Consider the following 24,371-nt stretch of genomic DNA (forward strand, 5'->3'; position numbering starts at 1 on the left):
GAGGATAGCAGCTGGGTGGGGTGGGGCGGTAGTGGTGTTGGAGAGTGTACCAACACTCTCCAGGGGAAGTTGTAGCAGGCTGAGGCTGGGGCTGATGGGGAGGGGGTTGGAGTCTACCAGGCTGGATTAGGATTGATGGGCAGTGAGCTGAATTGTATGGCTGGATTGGCAGAGTGTGAAGTGGCAGATGGCATTCTCTGTCTGTTAAGTACATGCTGTCGTTTCTCCCCTTCACAATAATGTAAAGTTTAAAAAACACAATTAAGGGGATAGTGAGAGACACAATAGGCCCACGTGCCTCTGGGTGAAGCAGCTGTTTTAGGAGACAATGGAGCCATCAGCCAAGCAAACAAGAGCCAACTGTTAGCCTCTGGACAAGCCCTGCCCAGCTTTCAAATCATCACCCAGTCTCTCTTGTTTTCTTATGATTTCAACCAATCACAAAACTGGATCTGACGGCTTCCCATCCTGACTTTTATTTTGAATTGCATAGCTCAAAACTAACTGCCTGGTTCCTGTCACTATGGCAACCCTAATTTTATTGTTCTTTAAGTAGTAGGTGCGTTATTAATCACTGAGTGGCTGTAATTGGCTTCCTTTTGAATATTCAAACTGCTTCTCTCTCTGAACTTTAAAGAGGCAGTTTGAACATTTCATTTCGTTTTTGCACTCACATTCCTCCTGAACACCACACACACCCGCCCCACTGCCCTGTTCAACGTTACAAACTTTAGCAGCAGTGTCTGACACTGACATGATTTCCTCAGGCCTTACCCGAGTGAGGTAATTATTTCAGGGGTTTATTTGACCACTTCCCCCCACCCCCAGTGCCCCAACAACCCAGTCGTCCATGAAGTCAGCAGAACCCACTTCATGGGGACTTCGTCCAATCACAGTCTGCAGTGCAAACGACACCAGAATCAAGTACAAGATTACTGCCTCTGATCAATATCTCCAGAGTGCAGGCATAAATATGTCGGAGTATATTCCTTGGTTTGTGTGTGGCCTCGTGTGTGTACTTTATGGGTTTTCTTCACTGACTGCCCGAGACCTTAGTACAATGAGGGTCCCAGTGAACAACAACACTGACCTGCTTTTATATAACCCCCTTTAACACAGGAGTAAATATCAAACAATTTGACATGTGGCCACATTGGAACAGGCGATCAGAAGCTTAACTGACCAATCGAAAATAGGAATGAGAGGCCTTTCGAGCCTGCTCCACCAATCAATATGATTATCCTCTTCACTACCCCGTTCCCGCTTTTGCTGCATACCCTTTGATCCCATCAGGCCTAAAAATGATATCAAACTCCTTGAAAACATTCAATATTTTGGTTGGCCTCAACCGTTCTCTGTGGCAGAGAATTCCACAGGCTCCCCACTCTCTGGGTGAAGAAATTCCTCCCCGCCTAATCCCATACCTTTGAATTGTGACCTCTGGTGCTGTACTGCCTAGTCTTCAGAAACATCCTTGCTGCATTTACCCTGTCTCGTCGTGTTTGAATTTTAAAGATTTCTATGAGATCCAACCCCCTTCCTCTCATTCTTCAGAACTCTAGTGAATATAGTTTTAATTAGACAGTGTCTCTTCATACATCTGTCCTGCCATCCCTGGAATCAGTCTGGTAAATCTTCACCACATAGCGAGAACATCTTTCCTCAGATAAGGAGACCTCAGATAAGGAAACTGCACATAGTATTCTAGGTGTAGTCTCACCAAGGCCCTGTACAATTGCGGCCAGACATCCTTGCTCCTGGATTTGAATCCTCTCATTAGGAAGACCCCCAATACCGTTTACCACTGTACCTGCTTTTTACTTCAGTGACCGGTCAAAGAGGACACCCAGTTTTCATTGCAAGTCCCCCTTCCCCAATTTATCGCCACTCAGATAATAATTCGCCTACATGCTTTTACTGCCAAATTTATCTCACATTTATCCACATTATACCTCATTAGCCAAGCATTGGCTCACTCACTCAACTTGTCCAAATCACACTGAAGCATCCTCCTCACAGTTCACCCTCCCAGCCAGTGGAGTGTTTACAAACTGGAAGGCACAGTCGAAATTAAACCGCTGTTTGTCAAAAATAGCCATGGAGAGCAAATCAGCCTTAGAATTATTGGGGTCTCTTTCTCTTGCACTGGGAAAAGAAATTGTTCTTTGACATCCAAATGTGGGAATTGTACATCTCTGAGATTCAATGGATGCCAGCGAGGAGTAGGACACCCACCCTCTCTGTGTGAACAGAGTCATACAGTCAAACAGTACGGAAACAGACCCTTCGGTCCAACCAGTTCAGGCTGAACTTAATCCCAAACTAAACTAGTCCCACTGCCTGCACTTGGCCCGTATTCCTCCAAATATTTCTTATTCATGTACTTATCTAAATGTCTTTTAAACGAACAACCCATGTAAACAAACCGTCCTTCATGTCTTTTTAAAATTTCTTGCCTCTCACTTTAAAAACAAGCCCCCTCCTCTTGAACCCCCCCCCCCTTAGGGAAAAGACACTTCTTTTCTTCTCTCTCTTCCTATTTTTCTTCTGCATCCAATCGTAATTCAAACTGTTTCATTTCCTTTCCTTTCTCTCCTTGCCATTGTCTCTAATTCACGAAGACTTTTAGTTTGAGGTAGCAATGAAAAGATGCTCTGATCTTCGAAGTTATTTGGTCATGAGGAATCAAATCGAATTACGATGTACTTTAACTTCAGTTCCACTTCAACAGCAAGCCTTCCCTCCCACTGTCTTCCCTCCCGTCCAGTACATCTGAAACCTTGGGGCAGGAAGCAGCGTTTAAGGGGCTATGCAGGTGGTCACCCATCCGTGATTCAAAGGGCCCGGAACCCTCTGACAGTACTTGGTATGCAAACACGGACATAAGCATCACCAGGCTGTGTCTTTCCTTTCTCATTCCTTTTTCCTCACTTTGGCAAAGACGCAGCCTGCACACTGGGCCTGGCTGGTGATGGGAGGGTGATGTCTCTGGAACGGAGGAGTTGCCAGAGGAGAGCAGTGCCCATTGTCCTTTGCACCTTCTGCCATGGTACCGTGGCAGCCGATGCACCACCACCTATGGTTTTGCACTGGGCTCCCCGCTGTGAGGAGCCAGCCTCAGAGCCTGACACAGTGCCAAGGAGAGGTGGAACCTGACCAGAGGAAAGAAGGAATGTTCACTGGTGTGAAGTCTAAAGGAAACGGTCCCTCAAAAGTATGGAGTGACTAGACAGACATGGCACCATTGTGTTCTAAATGGCAGAATAGTGCCAGGAGACAGTAGGAAGTGAAGCAGCATCCAAGCACTGCATTATTTTAGACTACTTGGCAGTAGATAGTCTCTAAGGATAAGCAGTGTTACCAGTATTTTAACATATCAGACTGTGTTGATGTAAAGTGATAATTGATAGCCCCATGAGAGCACTGGCAGAATAAACAGCCTTTGTTGAGCTTGATGCAGGACACAGCAGCTTGTATCCTCAGTAAAAGTTGAACCTTTCTGCCTCCAGGCCCAGCCTTTTGACCCCTGACCCTTGCCAGCTGAGTGAGGATGACCTCCCGAGTGACCTGCAGTCCTTGTCTTGGCTGACATCTGTTGATGTCCCCCGTTTACAACAGATGGCGACAGGTCGCATGGACTTTAACCTGAGTGCCCAGAATCCAACGTTGACAACGCAAACAGGTAACACTGAAGCAGCAACAACAACTCACAATTACACAGCACCTGGAACATAATAAAACGTCTCAAGGCACTGAGAAGCAGCTCTGGTTTCTGTCGACAACAACAACAACCTGTATAGCACCTATAATGTAATGAAACACACTTTCCACAAACATTATAAAAAACAGTGGGAGATCCTACACTTCCAGGTCCGCAGTGAGGCAGCTCACCTCCAGGGCAACTGGGGATGGGCAATAAATGGGACGGCCTAACATCCCATGAACAAATACAAACAATGACACTCTACCAACTGAGGAGATGTTAGATCAGGTGACCAAATCTTAGTCAAAATGTTCGGGAATGTCTGAAAGTGGGAAAGCAAGGCAGTGTGGTGGAGGAAAGGAATTCCAGAGCTTGGGCCTTCAACAACTGAAGATATAGTCGCCAATAGCCGTGCAGTTACAAAGGAGGCCTGATTGTACAGATATCTCAGAGGGTTCCGGGCTGAAGAAGATTACAGTGATAGGGAGAAGCAAGGCCATACAGGGATGTGAAAATGAGAATGGGAATTTTAAACTCAAGCTATAGCTGACAGGGTGCTAAGGTAAATGATTGGGGAACGGGACCTCTTTCAAGTTAAAACACAGACCCCACTGGTCAAGAAGTGAGTAATGGTAAAGTTAAATATAGGAGATATGCTCCCATTGCTGACATTGAAGATAACATTAAAATTCACCGACTTCTGCTGTTGTGAGTCTCAGTTGTACCAGAGTGCTCCTACTCCCTCTCCTCTCTATGGTGCACAGGAACCCTATAGTCTGATTCTAATGTAAGAAAGTCCCAGTATTGGTGGACTATCACAACAGAATAATCATAAAGACGATAATTATAGAATCCTTACAGTACAGACAGAGGCCATTTGGCCCATCAAATCCACACTGATCATCCACAGAACATCCCACCCAACTTGCACGTCTTTGGACTGTGGGAGGAAATTGGAGCACCTGGAGGAAACCCAGTCAGACACAGGGAGAATGGGCAAACTCTACACAGACTGTTGCCCAAGGCTGTCTCTAGTGCTGCAAGGCAGCAATGCTAAACACTGTGCCACCCTGCCATCCAGGATGTTATGAGAAGCAGACAGAAATTTTGCAAGTGGGAACCATCTTTTGTCAATCTCACCCACTGCACAGTGAGTCACTAAAGATGATTATACAGAATTGGCAGCAGGTTTCAGTTGTCCAGGATGCATGATGGGAGGGATGAGAGTTGGTGGTACAAGAATACAAACAAACATCTAGAGAAACATGGCAGTAATGTTATAAAACTGGTAAAAATCCAGGTCTAAACGGAGACTGATATTATTGTGGACTATTTTTGCATTTTGCTAGTTCCAATTTCAGTTTCCTGAACTGAAACTTATTTAATTATTACTTAACACACCTCCCATTGATTCCCTTAGGCCTGGTTCTCCATGACATGTCTAACAATATGACGCCAACATCAGTCCAAGGAGCCATGATCCAGGTACAGGCAACTATGCAGCATGGCATCATGGGATTGAACACCATGACCACACATGGGCAAAATGTAAGCTTGTGCCAATTATTGTTTTTTTGTAGAGTTAAGGAAGAGTAGAAAGGTCTAGAGGAGGCTGTGATTTGCCTTTTCTAGTGAACACTGATTTCCCAAGCCCCCTCACTGAAGTGTGATGAACCCAGCATTAGTCTAGGTGAGACAGTTTGACTCTAATTTCTTACTGGGCCACAAGTCTGGACTGAGATCAAGAGATATGTACAATTCTTTTTAAAGAAAACATAACAAAGATCTTGAGCGCCAGGAAAAATATTTGGACTCAAAAGGCTATTCTTATTTGATTGATGAATGCACTGTCCAATCTCCTCAGAGAACACCTCAGTCCATTGTCTCTTCAGACCGGCATCTAATTGTCTACTTGAGTCCAATAATTACGTGTACTGGTATTCCATGATTATATAATTCACAATCCATACAATTTCTTCAATGAAACTATTCCATCTGGCTTAGTTCTAATCACTAACTTTAATTTGGTGTCTAATTTTAAATTTATGGGAGCTCTGCATCATTCCGCCCAGAAATCCACTGACAACTTTAAAAGCAGATCATATAAAGATCAGCAAGGTGCTACAGTAAATGATTGGAGATTATCACATCACTCTCCATATTCAATCTTCCCATTCAGTTTCAGTTCCCATCTGCAATGTTTGCATAATTAAGAAACACATGCTTAATGAAGAAATAAGTTTATTGAATATAATTGGAAAAGGAAGAGAATCTAGCACTTTATAGGACAAAATGAGTTGTAAGAGACATCTGGAAGGTCTGGTTGGAAGGTCTCATAGTAAAAGAAGATGAATGCTGCATCACTTGAAAATTGAAGGAAATTTTGCAAATGAGAAGAGGCACAGGATAGAGACATGGAAACTCCGACTTGAGCCAAAAAAACTGTGCACAATGATGAAACACATGTTTGAGGAGAATACAAAAGCTTGATACAGTCTTTTTGAGTGCTAAATATGATTTTCATTTCACTTAAAAATTAGAAATTAAACAAAACTATTTAGGAAGGATCTGAACCTCAAATCTGATTTTCAATCCTATCCCATTTCTTGCATTTTCAAGTAAATCATTGTAACTGTTGACAACAAAAAAATCTGACAAAAGAAATATGCAGAAGTTTCATAAATACTTAAAACACTGGAAATTACTTTTATTGATGAGAACTTTCTCTATTCCTCCCCAACCCCCTCCCCAAACTCCACTTTGATTTTGCAGTACTCTGTTACAGGACAACACCCATCTGGGTTTCAGACACAGCAGTCCCTTTACCAAGCACACTCTCAACAGCTGTACAGTCTTTCACAACCTGGCCAGCAGGTACAGTATTCTTTCTTATTACACTTCACAATTCAGTCAACTTTTATCCTGTAGGATTCAGTTACTTTACTTCGGACCTTGTGATTAGCCTGGCCTGTGGGATGTTGTTTTGAGGACAGCATTGTATTTTTTTTCAGATATCAAATGGATAAATTAAATGTGCAAAATGGAAAAAGATTATTAAAGCTGTGCTCCTTTCCAATCTTGCTCCAACATGAATTGGAAAGTGGCTACTGATCAGCATTGACTTAGTGTTCCTGCAATGAGTTACAGCCCAACTGCACCCTCCAGTGGCTTCTAGAGGAATTGCATGTGTGTTTTGTTTTGCTGGGCCTGCTCATTTGCATTCTATTGTGCCAGGAATTGTACGTAAACCACTAAACTGCGTGTGAAATCTATGGAACACAACATGTAATTTAGAACGATTGAAGTATCGGATAATTGGAAACAGGCTTGCAGCCAAGTTGAGGTCACACAATGCAATGGTTTCAAGTGGGAGTGGCCTGGGTGTGATTTTTCTGCAATGAGTAAATTCCTATAGTGAACAGACATTTGTTGAAATTGGAGTCTAGATTAGAGTGGTGCTGGAAAAGCATAGCAGGTCAAGCTGCCTCCAAGGAGCAGGAAAATTGACATTTCAGGCATAAACCCTTCATCAGGAATAGAGGCAGGGAACCTCCAGGGTGGAGAGATAAATGGGAGGGGGGTGCAGCTGGGGAGAAGGTAGCCAAGAGTACAATAGGTGGATGGATTGGCAGGTAGGACAGGTCATGAGGATGGTGCTGAGCTGGAAGGTTGGAACTAGAGTAAGGTGGGGGGAGGGGAAATGAGGAAACTGGTGAAGTCCACATTGATGACCTGGGGTTGAAGTGTTCCTAGGCAGAAGATGAGGCGTTCTTCTTCCAGATGTCGGGTGGTGAGGGAGTGGCGGGTGGAGGATGCCCAGGACCTGCATGTCCTCGGCAGAGTGGGAGGAGGAGTTTAAATATTGGGCCAAGGGGCATTGGGGTTTATTAGTGCGGGTGTCCTGGAGATGTTCTCTAAAGCTCTCTGCGAGAAGGCATCCAGTCTCCCCAATGTAAAGGAGACTGCTACGGATACAATAAATGACATTTGTGGATGTGCAGGTGAAACTTTGATGGATGTGGAAGGTTCCTTTGGGGCCTTGGATGGAGGTGAGGGGCGAAGTATGGGCACATGTTTTGCAATTCCAGCGGTGACAGAGGAAGGTGCCAGGAGGGGACAGCCGCTGTAAGGGCACAGACAGAGTTTGGTGATCTGCTAAGCATCATCCTTCAGGTGTGAGGAATAAACCCTGGGGTTAATACAAATCAAAAGCAAAATGCTGTGGATGGTGGAAATTTCAAGTTAAAAAAGGAGTGCTAGAGAAATTCAGCAAACATCGGGAGAGAAACAGAGCTAAAGTTTCCGAGTTTGATATGACTCTTCTTTGCAATTAAAGAAAGACATGGACAAGTGATGGGTTTTATGCTGTCCAAATTGGTGTAAAGGAACAAGTGAAAAAGAGGGAAGGTTAGAGAAGGCTGGAGGGCGAGGGAGATCAAAAGGCAAAGAGAATGTAATGGTTGTAAAGAGAGGTGGATCCAGATTAGGTGTTTATAGTAAATATTAGGAGCAAAATGTAGCTCAGTTGCTGACCGCAAAACCAAAAAAAAGCAGATATCTGTGAGGGAATGGAGGAAACAAACAGAGGACATGATCTGAAATTGTTTGGCTCAACGTTGATCCTGAAAGCTATAAGGTGCTGAAATAGAAAACGAGGTGCTGTTCCTTCAGCTTGCATTGGGCTTTCGCGGACACTGTAACTGGCCTCGGTTAGAAACTGCAGCATGAGAGCAAACTGGAGTGTGAAATGGTGAAGGACCAGAAGGCCTAGGTCATGCTTGTTGGTGGAGAGGAGATGATTTACAAAGCAGTCACCCAGTTTGTGACTCCGATGTTGAGGAGACCATATTGTGAGCAGTGAAGACAGTGTAGTAAGTGGAAAGAGTACAAGTAAAGTGTAACTAAGAGAAGTATTTGGACAGGTGGTAAAAGAGCAAGAATCCCACCTCCTGCAAATTGCATGGCAAGATTCTATGGAGAGGGATGACGTGTGGGAATGATAGAAGAACGAACCATCCAAGGCCCCAACTGCTTTCCAGGTGAAACAGTGATTTGCTTGTACCTCTTTGCATTTGGATGACTGCCTTCACTGCTCACAGTGCTTAACACTGGAGAGGCCAAATGGAGATTGGGTGGCCATTTTGCACAATACCCCCACTCAAAGAACTAGAAACCCTCAGATCTTATGGTCTCTTACCATTTCACACACCATCTTGCTCACATTTCTGCCTTAGACCAACTATAGTCTTCCAGCAAAGGCCAACTCGGTTAGAGGAACACCTGATATGTTTTCTCCTTTTGAAAACTGTTTGCATTGTTTTAAATCATTTGTACTTTAATGCACCACTCTGTGCCTAAGTGGCACCTCTGCATGCCCTTTGGCATTGCTACCTGACCAAAAAGAAGTGAGTAGAAAAATGAGTGGGTGTTAGTTTGCCCCATCCTAGTTATCCGTCCCTATGACGAGACTGGGGACAGAAGAAACTAATAAGTTAAGGTTTTACTGCCACGTTTTGCTATTCTTTTTCCTTTGGTTTTCTGTATGTTGACTTTTTCTGTTGCTCTGTTTCTTACTCTTCAGTGCTCTCCTGGAAATATTTACAGCCCAACTTACCATACACAGTCTCAGTATGCACAGCCCCGACTTGCCACTCACAGTGACCAGGACCTCCAACCCAAGACCTACCCCAAACCCATCTACTCTTACAGGTATGTAATGCCAGCATATTGCTCCCCACATCTGGTATGAGGATGTTGCTTTCAATGTAATCAATAGATGTGTAATCAAAGAAGATGGGAAACTTCTGTCTAACCTTGCACTAGTCTGAAGTGATGTTTGGAATGACTAAATCTTCACACTTTTAGGTAGCTGAGTGAAGAAATCATAATATAGGAGCTGGGGTAGGCCATTCAGCCCCTCAGACCTGTTCCGCAATTTACAGATCTTGGCCTATCTCACTATGCCTGCTGTTGGCCCATATCCCTTTAATACCTTTGCTTAACAAAAATGTATCTACCTCAAGTTTAAAATTTACAACTGATCCAGCATCTGCTGCTGCTCCTGGAAGAGAGTACTAAACCTCTATGACCCTTTCCAACATCTCTCCTGAACAGTCTGGCCCTAATTCATAAACTATACCTCCAACCAGTAGAAATAGTTTAACTTTATCAACCCTGTCTTTTCCTGTTAACATCATGAAGACTTTAATAAGATCACTCCTTAACCTAATAAACCTAGTAAAACAGGCCTAATTTGTATAATTTCTCCTCATAACCTAACCCCTGAAGTTCACGTATCATTCTTGTAAACCCACTTTGTACTCCTTCCAAGGCCAATCTATCCTTCCTAAGGTGTGGTACCCAGACCTACTCACCATACCCCAAGGGGGATGTAGTCATGGTTTTGTGTAACTGCAGCATTACTTCTGTGTCCTTATACTCCAGTTGTCTAGATATAAAAGTCAGCATTCTCGATTAGCTTTCTCGATTTTTTTTCAAGACTTGTTTGTGCTCTATGTACCTGAATGGCCCGCTCCAGCTCTTTGGCTATCCACTATATTTAACTTCATATTTTTTACAATGTATCTTGATTTTTTGATTTGAAATGGACAGCCTCACATGTGCTTACATTGAACTCTACCTGTCACAGTTCTGCCCATTTACTTAGCATAAAATTATAAAGGGATACTGAGAGACTATCACCTGCATTGACAACAATGCCAACTGACATTTCAAGTATCAAAAATTTGGATATATGACTATCCATGCCATTCTCCAAGTTGTTAATAAATAATGTGAATAATTGAGGTCCCAACTCAGAACCCAGTGGGACACCTCTGGTCACATCCTGCCAGTTTGTGTACCTACCCATTATCACTCCAGTCTGTCTCCAACCACTCAACCAATTTCCCAGCCATGTCAGTAATTCCTCCTCCCTTCCATGAGCATCTACCTTCCGTAACAGTCTCTTATGTGCGACTTTATCAAATGCCTTTTGGACGTCCATATAAACAACATCCATGGAAATTTCATTATCATAGTCACCTCCTCAAATAATTCAATGGGGTCTGTCATATATGACTGTCAGGCATAACCTGGCCTGTCATGAATCCATGCTTGGTCTCCCTGATTAGCAGCCAATTTTTAAGGTGTTAAATTATCCTATTGTTGATTATAGACTGTAACAATTTCCCCAGCACAGATGTCAGGCTAACTGATCTGTAATTCCCTGGTTTTCCTCTTTCCTAAAACACAAGTGACATATACGAAAGTGGAGAGACATGTGCATCATCTACAAAGAGTCCCTCAAATACTTCATTTGCATTGTGCTGGTTTTATCTAATATTTCATGCTTCTGCTCTTTAACTAATGTCTGGGTTATCCCTCTCCTTTGCAAAGGCAAAGACAAAATACTAACTTAGAACCTTGCTCACATTTTCTTCATTCACAGTCAAGTCACCAAATGCATCGCTGATAAGCCTAACCCTTTCCTTAGTCATAATCTGGCTGATGAAATATGCCTCATGTTTTCTACTTGGATGTGTCCGATATAAAATTAACTTGAAGCTATCTGAAATCAGTTCCGAATAGTCCAATAACCACTTCACTGAACTGTTCTCAATTTGATACAAGTTGGCAGCCTTTACTAGCAGAACAGATAAGGATGACCACTTTGGGAACTGAAAGTGTGATACTGGTACAGTAAGGATACCAGTATGTGGTTAAGGGGTTTGGTAGAGTGCAGAGAACCGTTCTTGTGCCACAGATAACCTGGGTGTGTTTAGTACTGATTGAGTGACCAGAATGGTAAAAGGTCCAATTCTCTTGCAATGACAGCTACAATAGGACAAAACTTGGCAAACAAAACCACAAACAAATCTTTAAAGTATGGTTTATGTGCATCATTCTTCTAGCCTTAGACTGTTTCTTGCATTTATTTAATTGACAGCTGCCTGATTGCCATGGCACTGAAGAACAGCAAGACAGGAAGTCTCCCAGTCAGTGAGATCTACAGCTTCATGAAGGAGCACTTTCCCTATTTCAAGGTAGGAGATTCATGAAACATACAGAATGGTCCCATTAAGTTCAATAGTACAGTAAAGTAGCCATCACAATGGCCATCTCCATTCACAGAAAAAGCACAAGGTTGTTAAGGGAGGATGAATCTTTCAAGATTTTCTCTCACAGGAATCTCTCTTGCTTCTGCCCTGAAATATATGACCAAGGAATTGCAACCAAGAAACTTTATTCTTTTATTCCAAAACTCAAGCTAGCTCTGTTGGCTGCAAAGTTCTTAAACAGAATGATCATAAAATCCCTGTAGTGCAGCTAGTGGCCTCTCGGCCCATCAGGTCTGCACTGACCCTCCAAAGAGCATCCCATCCAGACCCCGCATTTACCATAGCTAACCCAGCTAACCTGCACAACCCTCGATCGACCTCTGGGTTATGAGTCCAGCATGCTCCTGCTGCACCACTCTGCTACTGCGGTGATTTTAAGCAATTTAAATTCTACACCTCATCAACAGAGATCCTGACTCTAATAATACCCATAATATGTCACCAAATTGGCAATTCACTCACTCATAGGCCATTTTGGTGGTTTATGTAGAGGTGTGGAGTGTAGGAAGCTTTACTATGTATCATCTGTGCCAGATGTTGCTAGTAACAAAAAGAATCACATTACTTAACACCCTTTGCTTAATCAGTATGAATTTTCCATTTGAGAATCAAAGAAAATTGGAAACAGATAGAAAGCATAAACTCTGTACCATCCATACCAATGCAATTTGCAGTTTGGCGTGGAAGGAGACCATTAGTTCTGAATTTCCTTTTCTGCGTAAGGACATTGAACCTCTGTTTCAGACTGCTCCAGATGGCTGGAAGAATTCTGTCAGGCACAACCTCTCGCTGAACAAGTGCTTCGAGAAGGTGGAGAACAAGCTGAGTGGGTCTTCACGGAAAGGGTGCCTTTGGGCACTCAACCCAGCCAAGATTGAAAAGATGGAGGAAGAGATGCAGAAATGGAAGCGCAAGGATCTTGGAGCGATTTGCAGGAGCATGGCAAACCCAGGTAATGATCAGTGGTGTTGGACGACAGAGGGGAGACAGAATTTCCTTCACAAATTGATATATTATGAGCAGATAATGGTGATGTTGTGGCACTATACTCCACTATGTCAGTGCTTTCAAAAGATGTGAGGGACAAAATATTGGTAGATGTCAACTTATGTAAGGCTCCCAGAAATCTCATCTTCTAACGACCTCTTTCTCACTGCAGATGAACTGGACAAATTGATATCTGATCGGCCAGAAAACTGCAGGAGACTGTCAAAATATTCAGAGAGAACAATCCACATGGCAACACAGGTGACCAGCACACAAGGAAGCCTCACGATGCCACATCTCCCCCACCAGTCTGTGGCTACCCTTTCCTTGCATCCCCTGCCTTTGCATCACCATATCCAACAGCACCAGCAGCAGACGCGGATTAGCCCTGACTCACCGGCACCAGCTCAGACCCCACCTCTCCACGCCATGCCAGATATTAGCCACAGTCCTTTATCACACCATGGACCTAGCAGGGTTGCTTCTGATTTATTCTGCATGACAACAGATATGAACACTGACGTTGATGCCCTTGACCCAACCATCATGGACTTTGCATTGCACGGTGAGTAATCTCTGCAGAGATAAATATACATTGAAGCATTGTTTAAATGAAAGTACACTACTTCCCCATCATTATTCCTTACTGGAAACAATAAACTTTGTGACTGCACTTGGGAAAATACCAACTCTTAGCATGGCATTTCAACTAAATCATAAAGAATATTAACAACAAACACAGAGAATGCTAGAGAAACTCAGGCGGTCTGACAGCATTTATAGAAAGAGAGTTAACGTTTCGAGTCCGAAATAACTTCTTCAGAACTGAAAGATGTCGGAGTGTTGTTTTTTAAATACTTTTGAGAGAGACAGAAGATGAGCAAGAGGGCAGATGGTGTAGTGCAAAAGACAGAGGTGGCGAAACAGAAAGAGATGTAAAATGGATGTAAACTCGAGCCTCAGTGGTTAGCACTGCTGCCCCACAGCACCAGGGTCCCAGGTTCGATTCCAGCCTCAGGTGACTGTTTATGTGGAGTTTGCACATTCTCCCGGTGTCTGAGTGAGTTTCCTCCAGGTGCTCCGGTTTCCTTCCACAATCCAAAGATGTGCAGGTCAGGTAAATTGGCCATACTAAATTGCCCATAGTGTTAGGTACGTTAGTCAGAGGGAATGGGTCTGGGTGGGTTAGGCTTCAGAGGGTTGGTGTGGACTTGTTGGGCCGAAGGGCCTGTTTCCACACTGTCGGGAATCTAATCTAATATAAAGTGGGAAAGGGAGAGAATGGGTTCTGTCTGCTAACAGCAAAGTATACAATATTAACAAATATTTGCAAATTGGAATTAGAATGCTCTGCTCCATCTCTCGTGATATTAATTAGAGTTGATCAGTGTGCAATGGAAACTGACATGTCAAAGGAATGGAATGTGCTTATGAAGGCAAAAGCTGTTAAGAGATAGGGACTAAATGCTGGCTTATTTCAGGGAATTAATTTCCAAGTCAACAACAGCAGTCACTTTGTTCGAACGTCATAAATGCTTTAGTATTGTCTCATTTTGTGTGACAAATCCATTTACTACACCAGACATCACATGGACCTGAGTGAGATTGCAAATTTAGTACCCTACTGAGTAACTTTGTGCAACACAGGCTCACACAGCAGAGGGTTGAGGGTGTGCAGACCCATTTACAAAAAGGAGCCTTTCATCCTATCAATCAGGATTCCTCAAGACCAAATGGCAGCATGCACCATGTCCACAATCAAAATAGCACCAGGTTTGTATATACGTTGAGCAATCGTTAGTTCCTTCACTTGTTGTCCTTCAAATATATGAAATACCCACGTGCACACTGTTGATGGTGCAATAATTAGCATTTTTACTGTCTGTGCACCAAATGTGAGACCATAGACAAAGGACTCAGAAATAGCACACAGCTAAATTGAGGGATTTTTAGTGTTGGGGAATTCTCATGATAAGTCACATACTATTCTGCCTTGGAACCATATTGCCTTCTCAACTTTGTCATTGGGTCAAAATCCTGGAAGTCCCTCCCTATCAGCGCTGTGGGAGGAGCTGCACCACATACACTGCAATGTTTCAAGAAATAGCTCACTACTATCTTCTCAAGGGCAATTAGGATTGGATAACAAATACTGGCACAGCCAGCAGAGTTCACATCACAAATCCTGCTTAAAGACATGTAGTTGTTAGGTAAGACAGCATTTGATGTATGTTGTCTGCCATACTAAAACAAACTGCTGACACTTGTCAGGATTTGCAAATGATTAATGGTCATTGAGATGCTAAAGCAGAAGGAGGGGGATGAACAAACCTATCAGAACAACAGTGGAATGGGTGGAAAGAATCACTTGGACACAACCTGCAGTTATGATCCAACACATCCTGAACTCTATTTAGTTGTAACAATGTGAGGATGCACTGAAAGTGATCTGAATACCCCAAGGGAATGGCATCCAAAGTATGTGATTTCAGAATGACACTAATGAAAACAAAGGAACGCGTAACTCTGTGTTGCCATGTCAACTCTTTTCTCGTTAGAGGAATGCTGATACTATAAAACTGGGACCTTTTTAATCCCATTGAAGGCCACGGTTTTTTGTTGAGCTCACACTATCATTGAGTTTCTACTTAAGCTAAACTGAGCTGGATTCTTTACCTTTTAACCACTAGTGGTGGATCTGAAGCTTCTGCTGGGTGCTTAATATACTGAAGAAAGGCAAATAGTGGAGAACAGCAGACTGCTCGAGAGTAGCTGTCACACTACACTTCCATCTGTGGCTACAAGACATACTTACATTATATTAAATGTAATTTCAAATTCCTAAAACCCCAAATTTGTGAAATGAGAAAAAGCTATCAAAGGAAAATAGAATTTAATTCATTGGATTGTTCACAATGGTTAATTAAAAATATTAAGTTTTGCCATTTTTCCTTTTCCAAACTTTTAATGCCCAAAGGTTCCCAAACAATTATTTTAACCATAATTGCAGTTACTGATAATTCCCTCTTCAATTTCACTCAGAAGCTTGGACTTGCAGTTGATATATTTCCCAGGGCTTTCATTCTTGAGAACGGAAAGAATTACTGAGGAGGTTTGTATTGCAGTTTTCAGGAGGCTGAAGCTAAAACACATGCCTAATTTGTACTGCATTTCTCAGCATGTATTAGTATGATTCTTGAAGTATCCCCATGCTGCAGAATTTGAGCTTGCATTTGTAAATTAGTTGAAGAATTAACTTCCAATAGATTTCTTTTGGGTAAAATTGTTAGTCATAAAATCTTTGTTTACTTGACCTTTCCTTCTTTAGACATGGGAACTTCCCTCAAAAACAAGTGTATAATAATCAAAATGTTAAGGTAAAGCTAAAAACAACTCACCCTAAACCAGCATTCTCTCCTTTAACAGGAAATCTATGGGAAGAAATGAAAGATGAGAGTTTCAACCTGGACACGCTCAGTGCATTTAGCACATCTCCGCTCCGCCTCTCAGACTCTCCTCTTGGAATAGTAGGTCTCACTCCTGTGTCCAGTGGAAGCGAGAATTCATTTTCTGATCTACAGGTTACTGGTCTTTACACCACCTATGCTAGCTTGGAGAATGTCCCGGCACAATACCTGAACACACAAGGGAATAAGCCAATAGCACTGCAATAAAGCAAAGGTTCTCTGATTTGGTGACCTGTTAATAACCAATGTATTGAGGACTAAACATATAACATCAGTGGAAAGAGTTTCCATGTCACTTCTTAAATTATAAGCTTACATAACTCTCATGTAAGGCTGTATTTTTTCAATGGATTTGGTTGTCTTAAATCGTTTAGCCTTTGGAAAGAATTTTACACTCCATGCTGTATGCAAGATCTAGCAAATGGAATGCAGCTTTCATGTAGAACAGGCTTAAAACTGAATATGAAAAGTGCATTGTCTACTATTGACTTGACTGAAGAAGAGCCAAACTATTCTCATTAAATAATCGATTTTTGTAAATAATAAAAGCAAATTGATTAACTGTTGACAAAAGCATTGGAGTGAGATGGAAAAACAACAAATGTTTAACTACAAAGTTAAATCTGTAAATTGTTCAGATCCATTGTTTACCTCTCAATGACAGCATATTAATATTCAATTTATAACAAAGCAATACTATACAATTTTGGTTATGTCCAGTTTGGTTGATGTTTAATACTCAGACTGACAAACATTGTACATATCAGCCCACTATAGCCAATTGACCAAATTTAACATCCAGTGAGTGAAAGCATAACTGGGAAAGCACCCAAACAGAAAAGACCATCAGACCCATGAAGTTGCTTGTTACATAAATAATTTCAAAATTGTTGACACCGTTGACATGATGAAAAATGTTGGATGCTGCTGGTCCTGTTGTTTTTGGATGATAACTTGGAACAGACCACAGTGTAAAATCTATTTTTGATACAAATTTGCAGAGTCAAGTTTTGAATAATGTTAGTTAGATAGATCTTGAGAAGATTAATTGCAGAATTTTGTATCTTGGTGGAAGAACGAACCCAGAGAAGGAAAAAGGACCAAGGAAATCACTAGAATCCTTCCTTTGACTAGTGATCCAGTGAAAGTGTGATGAATGTAATCATTGGAATCATTCAGGAGGAGACTGGTTATTGTCCTGTCACCTTTAACTTTTAGAAGCGGACAAATATCCAGGTGTCACCTAAAAGTGTTTTCCCTTTCTGAATTGGATAGTCTACTGCAACAGAATCGTACAGGGCACATGGGCAGGGTTGTTTCTGTGATTGACTAATAGATATGAACTTTGGAAACGAAAACTGCTTACCCAGGACTCTCAATGGATGCAAAAGAGAAACAAATTTGAATGCACAAAATTGATCATCATCAATGGCTGAAAACTCAACTTAAACAATTCTTAGTAGATCCTAGAAATGTGAACTCTTTTCCTATGTAAGTGTTCTGTTGCATTGTGATAGGTCAGTACAGTGGAATGTGTTGGTGCTGTTGTGATAGACAGTATTACTGTATGTAAATTTTAATTTATATTTATTGCTTTAAGGATATGTGAAGACCCGTTTCATTTGAACTAAGCATTGTTTACAAGAATATTTCTTAAAGATAGCATTTCCACTTGTCTGGTTATTTAAGAATTTTTTTAAAGGTTAAATGGATAGGTATTAGTTTCTGAACCCTTCAAACATCATTGGTGGAGTTATTTACAACTCTGGCTGCATTGATGACAACTTTTCTGCTGTTAATGAAGATTGTGGGGACCAGGCTCAGTCCAGCATTTTAAAGGCCACAATCTGAAGTAATTGAGAATACTGAGAAAAATGGACCAGTTGAATGCTCAGCTTGTGGATTTCTTCACAGGGAAGGCAAATTGGATGTATTTTCACCAGGCTCTGACAGACTCTTGGTTAGGACTCTATTGGAAAATTCAGTCAACATCAACACTGTGAGTATGTGGAATATCTTTCTGAAATGTCTTCACAAGACATTCCCAGGAATGAAAGATGCTATCCCTACTTAAAACTATTGGAGGATAAATTGGTATGACTTAACGCTTCCATAGATATATAGCAGGGACGTCATTGTTCACTTTGGAAGAAAGCTTCTCAGAAATAGACCATTCTTGTTAACAAAAATAATTTTTAAATTCAATCATGTTTAACAGACAAAATGAAGTCAGTGCACAAAGTAGAGACTTTATGAACCTTAATGTTAGACTTCAATTATGTCGATAGAAAGTATGAAGTGTGGCAATGTCCTGCACATGATTTCATGAAACAGAAAGAAAATAGAATATCCATTTGTTAAAAAAATGAAGCTACCTATGCTGATTACACATATATCCATAATATTAGTCACCTCTAACAGTCTAATATGGCTTGGAATAGATAGAGCTTAATTTTCACTATTAAAAAGGATTCATTTTTATAAGCCTTCAAACTTTAGTAAGTTGAAAGGCGGAAGGAGGAATAGAATTAGAGTTCAATCTAGTCTAACTCGTTTATGCTGGCATTCTTATGGTCCCCATTTTATGGTTTTAAAGTACTTTTGAAAGGAGGAAAAGAGTTATTTCTTGAAATTAAAAAAAATTACAATTGTACCAAACCAACATTTACTAAAAAATATGCCTGAAACGTCAAGATATTTTCATACTGGCCAACAACTGGAAGACTACAAGATCTGTTTTCTAAAAAATGTCATATCTTGATTAACCAACCTGATTGATTAGAGGGGAAAGAAATATTTGTTAAATATTTTCCCTCATTTAGATTCAAATATAATTGGCAGATTTTAACTAGAAAGTATGAAATGCTTTATGTAAAATGTCTTAGATATATGAATAAATATTTAACTTAGAAATGGTCCTGATGGATGTTTTGTTTACTGTAACAGGACAATGACTTACGAGCCTTATAACATTCTTTAAATTTGCGACTTAAGTATTCTTTATTCTCCTTCCTTTCATCTTCATAAAGGCTGATTGTTCTGGAAATGCATCTTTTCAGCTGGCCAACAACAGATTGGAGTGCAGGCCGACAATTATGCTTTCCTTTCCTTATTGGTACTGTTTATCTTTTATAATATAATGTAGTAATCTGATGCTGGGCTGTAGTATGAACAATTAAAACATAATGGAAACTTACTTGATAGCACAGCGAATACTCTGCAGCATGATCCAAACCTGTTTTTTTTTCTTCTCCGTATGCCACAACTACATTGGAAATTAAGATCATTGCACATTGTATAAATTTGTTGCCAAAGTGACCTAAAATAATTTGAGCATTGTGGAGTCATACAGCAGTACAGTTGAAACCGCTTGTTAATATTTACACTTGTAAATTCTAAATATGCAACTGGAACATATAAATAATGTTTATTCTCTGCTCTCACTTGAATAAAATAGTTTAGACACAGTTTAAAGTAAGTTTACTGGAGTTCCCTGGAAAACCTGCAGTGCGAGCTTCATTATTACCCATTAGTGGATTTAAATGGATGGTTCCATTCCCAACAGCCAGCAGACTCTAACACTTCAAACAATGTTGGCCAATAGGAACAGTAAGGCTGTTGAGATACTTTTCTGAGAAAGAATACGGCACTTGCAAAATGCTTTGACAATAATATGTTAAAAGCGAAACAGGGCCAAAATTCCAAATAGCCTTGTTACTGTAGTGTAAATTATTCAACTTCCATAGCCTGGGTGAAGTCCTTGTCAGAGTTGGGTAGATTGAAAGAGAAAGCGGACACAGAATTGCTTATCCACTACAGCTATCAGGGCCAAGCAACAATATCCTGGCTGATTGACAAATATCTTGAGAGTAGTCCCAGGAATGAAAAGCTTAATATGTTTGACGATTGTGGGTTTTAGCAGGATGGCGGGGGGATCTAATTGAAACATACAGAATACTGAAAAGCCTTGACAGAGTAGGATGTTGGGAAGATGTGTCCATTGGTAGGAGAGATAAGGATCGGAAGGCATAGCCTTAGAGTAAAGACAATGGAGATATTGTCAGAATGGAGATAAGGAGAAACTTCTTCAGCCAGAGAGTGGTGAATCTATGGAATTCATTGTCACAGAAGGCAGTGGAGGCCATTCATTGAGTATATTTAAGACTGAGACAAATAAGTTCTTAAGTATCAAGGGGATCAAGGGTTACGGGGAGAAAGCAGGAAAATGGGGTTAAGAAACTTATCAACCATGACTGAAAGGTGGAGTAGACATGCAGGAGGCTGGAAGAACACAGCTAGCCAGGCAGCATCAGGAGATGGAGAAGTCAACGTTTTGGGTGTGGGGTTCTCCCAGCCTCCTGCACTATCCTTTTTGCTTTGATACTCTGTAACGAAATTGCCTCTGGAAGTCTCGCAGACCCATCCATGATGGTTAACAACTACTGGTCCCCACTTTTAGTTCTCTGGAGGGGAGGTAGATAATCAATTACAACCCATGTGAAAGATTCTTCAAATGCAGGAATTGGCAACAAAGACGCTGGTTTTATTAACGCCTGTGGCTTACCTACCATTTGGCAGTATGACACGTACGGCAAAAGTTGACCACATCCTTGTGCATTCCAGGCCAATAAAAATATTTTTGTACCTTAGCCTGAGTCTTTCGTACCCTGAGGTGACCTCCTACAGGTAGTTCATGAGATACCCATAACACCTCTGGCAACACAATCTCGTGCACTTCAGCCCATTTCTCCTCTGCATTAACCTGCTGTAGTCTCCATTTCCACCTTAGGATTCTATCTTTCAGATAATAACACTCCGGAATACTCTGTTTCTTTTACAGAGTACGCATCCAAATATATTTTATTGTCTTGCTGTCACAGGTCTCTTAGCCTTTCAGGACTAAACACTTCTGTCTGATCCTCTGCCTGTTCAGGTTTTTCCTGCACCATTATGTCAAACAGGGTATCCATTAACCGAACCTCAGCTCCTTCATCTTTCTCTATACTTTTCGCTTCATGCAGTGACTTATGATAGTGGGATATAGTTACCACACAGTCTGGGAAAATATACCAGGATATTTCTGTTTTAACTCCTCAGTTTCTTGGTCTTCCTTGGTCTTTTCTACAACAAGGGGTATCACTCCCACCTTGGATCCTGCCAAATCATTCCCAAGAACAAACTGAATTCCTGGAACTGACACTCTGTCAATCATTCCCAGTGTAACTTCCCCAATCTTAAGTTGGCACTCCAACCTGATCTTACATAGGGGAACGCTTAATTTGTGTCCATCTATTCCACAAGTAACAGATCAGAAAGAGTGCATATTCACTCATCCCTTACTATCAGTGACTGGTTAGACCCTGTATCTCTCAAAATTAAAACTTCTTGTCCTTCTCCCCCTATCCTTTGAGTAAACTTTGCCCACAGAAGTGAATTCTTTGTAGAACTAAGGTACTCACTCCATGCCCAGCCCATGCCTAGGCTGTGCACTCTCCTACAGCTCTGCGGCTCTTCGTGGGGTCGCCTTTACTACATTCCCTTATGCCACTGACTTAGCTTCTTTTACCATATCTTTTCCCACAATGCTTTTCTTTAATGACCAGCACTGTGACTTTACATGTCCCACTTTACCATAGTGGAAACACCTGAGGCCTCAACATAAGTCTGACCTGGTTCCTTCTTTGTGTTTCTGAACTGCTATATGCTTCATAAGCATTTAAAATAGCCTGTTTAACCTCTTCATAATCTCTTAACATCTCATCTGACAGTGTGACAAATACCTCACTAGCTCTGCCTACCAGTTTCGTCTGAACTACCCTTACCCATAAATCTTCGGACCACTCCATCTGCCTAACCATTTTTTCAAATGAAGTAAAGAAGGCTTCAACATCTTTCTCATCAAAATATGGCAGAGTTTTGACATTTATATATATCACTACCTTCTCTTTTAATCTGCATCCTGCTAACTTGACTTTGCTGACTAAGTCGCAACTTCTCAAGTTCAAATTTGTCTCTCCCTTTCTTCTCTCTCTTTACTCAGCCGAGACCTTCTTTCTCTCTCTTTTTCCTCTCTCTCTCTCTCTTTTTCTTTCTCTCTCCCTTTCTCTTCCCTCTCTCTTTGTTTATCTTCTAACTCCATTTTCCTCAATTGTAATTTAAGTTTTTCTACCTGTACTGCACTTGTCTGTTTCTCTAACACACCTAAATGTTTGAGTAACCCCCTTACAATTTCAGCTTTACTTTTGTCCTTGGTTAAACCCAAATCTAACTTATTTACTAATTCTAAAAGTATGGCGTTTTTCTTTCTTTCTAAACTTTCTTGGCAAATTTGAGAATCATCTTCAAATCCCAAACCTCTTTAGCAATTTTAAGAGTCATTTCTCTCACTTTTAATATAATCAACCATAAGTCACCAAAATTAAACAAATTGCCTCAATACGGGGTTTATTTAAAGATCTAGGACACTAACTTGCAAGTGTTTAGATCTGCTGGGATTTTTCGTAGCCCCAAATCTATTCAAATCTGTCTAAACCAGTTCAAATCCTGACAATGAGCCTCCAAACTGTTACAACACACGGTAAACCCTCTTGCTTAATTTAAAACCAGCAACACAAAAAAGATTTATCCCGTGCAGTAATCTGTCAAAATTCGAGTGGCCAGGAACTATTTAAAGTAAAAATTAACAACTTTATTTCTTAAATTTGGAGTTGCCAGTGTTGGACTGGGGTGTACAAAGTTAAAAATCACCAGGTTATAGTCCATTAGGTTGGACTTGTTGTGTGATTTTTAACTTTATTTCTTAAAGTATAACAGAGAATAATTAACTAACAACTATTTACAATTCCTTCCTCTAACCTATCTGTTACCTTCCCTTCTATATTACTAGTCCGATAAAACTCCTGATTATGATTTACAGGAAAATTCAAATTTTAAAAGCAGCTAGCGGTCAAATCTTCTCTTTATCTTCGTCGGTAGATTGGCTCTCCAGGTCAGTGTTGAGGTTTTTCTCTGTGCAAACTCATTCTCTCGACAGGTACCTCTCAGAGAGTTCTGACTAGCAGTCTACATCTATTGGTCTGGTGGCAGTTCTCCTCCCAACTGTTTAATTTTCCCCGGACTTATACCCCAAAGCATCGGATTGTGTCATTGGCTTTTACGATTGTCAATATACTCAATTCAAACTTGACTTGAATTTTGTATTTTTTGGGGTATAATTTAAACTGATTGGCCTAATTCAAATCTGTTTTGTCGTTATTACCCCAGTAGCTGGAGCACATTTTCCATTGTGTCTTATTGAGAACACTTGGTGCTGTCACTGCTAACTTTTACTCTCTTAAAGGTACAGTACACCCACATCTTCATAACATTTTTATTCCAGCATCTACAGTTTTTATGTCCCTAACCATGATTGAATAGTGGTGCAGACTCGATGGGCCGAATGGCCTAATTTCTGCTGCTATGGCTTATGGGTCTACATCATTCAGAGATGATGTTGTAATGCTGGTCAGACTTATACAGGCTTCAAACTTTAGTAAGTTGAGAGGGGAAGGAGGAATCGAATTAGAGCTCAAACAGGCCAACTTGTCCAGCTGGCTTATGCCGGCACTCTTATGGTTGGCATGAACCTCCTCCTATTCTACTTTTAACGAAGGATATCATTTATACGTTTTGGTCTAAAAGAGTCAACTTCCAGCATGGGCCTGGACACTCCAAAACCCTGTTGCAAACAATCCAGGAAACAAATCATTCAGGACATTACATAACAATGAGTTTGTTTCTTTCATTTTATTTATTTTTGTTTACCACTTATAAAAATATTGAAGATGGGGTTAAAATGTCTGTTTGAGAAACATCCAGTTAGGGAGTGATGACTTTCATTACCTAATTGGAATGGGAAAGCCCGAAACGGAAACATTAGTTGCATTGGGTGTCATGGGAACTTGGGACAGGACAACTGGTGGCAGAGAAATAAAACCTCAAGGGCTATATTTAACCAGAATTGGCAACTCTGTTCTCATTGGATCATCCTTGATGGACTGTCCCATAAATTAAATCATCCTTCATGAATCTCCTTCACATATCAAAAACTATACA

General features: G+C 41.0%; 1 protein-coding gene across 1 annotated transcript in view; it reads left to right on the forward strand.

The window, feature by feature from the left end:
* The window catches only part of foxn4 (forkhead box N4), a 43,025-nt gene extending 26,499 nt beyond the window's left edge, over positions 1-16,526 (forward strand). Inside the window, exons 2-9 of the mRNA XM_043715301.1 lie at positions 3,510-3,682; positions 5,124-5,251; positions 6,476-6,577; positions 9,285-9,412; positions 11,652-11,748; positions 12,568-12,775; positions 12,983-13,375; positions 16,237-16,526. Coding sequence (XP_043571236.1) covers positions 3,510-3,682; positions 5,124-5,251; positions 6,476-6,577; positions 9,285-9,412; positions 11,652-11,748; positions 12,568-12,775; positions 12,983-13,375; positions 16,237-16,484 — 1,477 coding nt within the window. The 3' untranslated portion in view covers positions 16,485-16,526. The remainder of the gene's footprint in view (positions 1-3,509; positions 3,683-5,123; positions 5,252-6,475; positions 6,578-9,284; positions 9,413-11,651; positions 11,749-12,567; positions 12,776-12,982; positions 13,376-16,236) is intronic.
* The last annotated feature ends 7,845 nt before the right edge of the window (positions 16,527-24,371 follow it).

Source organism: Chiloscyllium plagiosum, chromosome 25 (genome assembly GCF_004010195.1).
Source record: "Chiloscyllium plagiosum isolate BGI_BamShark_2017 chromosome 25, ASM401019v2, whole genome shotgun sequence".
Classification (NCBI taxonomy): Eukaryota; Metazoa; Chordata; class Chondrichthyes; order Orectolobiformes; family Hemiscylliidae; genus Chiloscyllium; species Chiloscyllium plagiosum.